Source organism: Arachis ipaensis, chromosome B5, assembly GCF_059453495.1.
Source record: "Arachis ipaensis isolate K30076 ecotype BB chromosome B5, ASM5945349v1, whole genome shotgun sequence".
NCBI classification, from domain to species: Eukaryota; Viridiplantae; Streptophyta; class Magnoliopsida; order Fabales; family Fabaceae; genus Arachis; species Arachis ipaensis.
In genome coordinates, this window is record NC_142440.1 from 151,250,549 (window position 1) to 151,252,244 (window position 1,696).

Below are 1,696 nucleotides of genomic sequence, written 5' to 3' on the forward strand. Positions count from 1 at the left end.
GGCCTCCCCTTGCGAGAAATATGGTCTGGATGATTTAACTGAGGTAGAAGCAGCCATTGTGGGGTTCCTCCGAGAAGCGTGGGGGAGGGCCCCATACTTGGATACTAAAAAATTTCTCCAGGGGTCGCCGTCCTTTGTCCAGTCACAATTAGGTAGCTTTTTGCGTTTCTTGCTTGTTTCCGACTTGCAATTTCTTTTACCGACTTTGTCTGATTTTGGCTACCAATTTGTTTTTTGTAGAGATGGCAAAGAAAAACGCTCAAGAGTCTTACCAGAGGATTCAGGAAGCCAAGGCAAAGTCTCGAGCCAGGTCTGGAGGTGTTAGGATGGTTGTCTCTCCTCCTCCTGCTCCTCGGAACGTTGGGACTCCTTCTCAGCCTATTGTAATTTCTTCCTCTGCTTCCTCTCTGCCACCCCCTTCCGTCCGACCTACTCCCGAACCAGAGCCAAAGAAGCGCAAGACCTTAGAGTCTGGCGCTTCTGGTGAGGCGGACGCTCTTGCGTTCGTCCGAAAGAACATCTATCCTCATGCTCGTATGAGTATGGATGATGTTTCTGTTCGGCACTACCTCACTACTGTGGTTGAGGAGAGTCTCAGGACGGCGGGGGTTTGTGGCAAACTCTTGGATATATTTGAGAAGACTCCCATCAGCTCTTTAGGGACGACCTCGAGGGTCGAGGAGCTGGAGGGTAGGCTCCGTATATATCAGGAGCATGAGAAGGAGTTGGAGGGGAAAGTCGCCAAACTGGAGGGGGAGAGGAACAGCCTCCGAGAGAAGGGGCAGAAGTTGCAAGCCCAATGCAACATGGAGGTGGAGTTGAGGAAGGCAGCGCAAGCCAGCTACAATAGTTTATTTGCTGATCTTGTGTCCGTAAAGAACGACTTACTGAACGCTCGGAAGGCCTACACCGAGTTGGAGGACTCTATTGCGGATGGTGCTGATGAAGCCTGGAGGATTTTCAAGGAACAGGTCGGGGTTATTGCTCCTGACTTGGACCTTTCTCCTTTGGACCATGATAAGGTTGTTATTGATGGTGCCATCGTGAATCCTCCTGTCCCCATAGTGGAATCTGAGTCTGATTTAAAGACTCGGGGGCAGAGGATCGTAGAGTCCCCTCCTCGCTCTAAGGACGCTCCGAGTTCTTCTACCGTTCCTCCGACTTCCTCTTCAACTCCTACCCCTGGCGTTCCCCCTGATCCTGCTGGTGGTGATCTAAAAAAGTGATTTTTGGCTATCGGGGCCCGGCTTGTGGGCCCCTCTTTTTGAACTCTTTAACTTTATTTGTTGGTGTTTTGAACAATTTTGGCCTTTTAGGGCCGTAAACAAAACAGTGATGCCCCTTTTTAATAGGGGTTTAATTTAGCGTTAAATAAATGCCCTTTTTGGATAAGGGTTTTGAGTTACCTTATGCGCACATGCTTTTCGTGGTTTATTTGACTCTTTGATCTTTTGTGGAGAAAACCTTTTCTTTGGGACTTGCTTGCTTTTCTGAATTTCCTTGATTCTCAAAGCAGCCTTTTTCTTAGTTTTTCCTTATCTCTTTTGGTATTCCTAGTACTCAATTTTGTTTTATTGAGTTTTCGTGACTTAGGCTACTTTTGCGATTCATTTTAATTGTACTCGGTTTCGCATTCCGCTCTGTGAGTCGGACCGATCCCGAGTTTATCATGATCGACTTCTATAGCCTCTTTACA

General features: G+C 47.7%; 1 protein-coding gene across 1 annotated transcript; it reads left to right on the forward strand.

Annotated features, from left to right (window-relative positions):
- The first annotated feature begins 242 nt into the window (after positions 1-242).
- On the forward strand, positions 243-1,226 carry LOC148566229 (uncharacterized). Its single transcript, XM_088486660.1, has one exon. The coding sequence runs from the start codon at positions 243-245 to the stop codon at positions 1,224-1,226; it is 984 nt and encodes a 327-aa protein (XP_088342786.1).
- Positions 1,227-1,696: the final 470 nt, after the last annotated feature.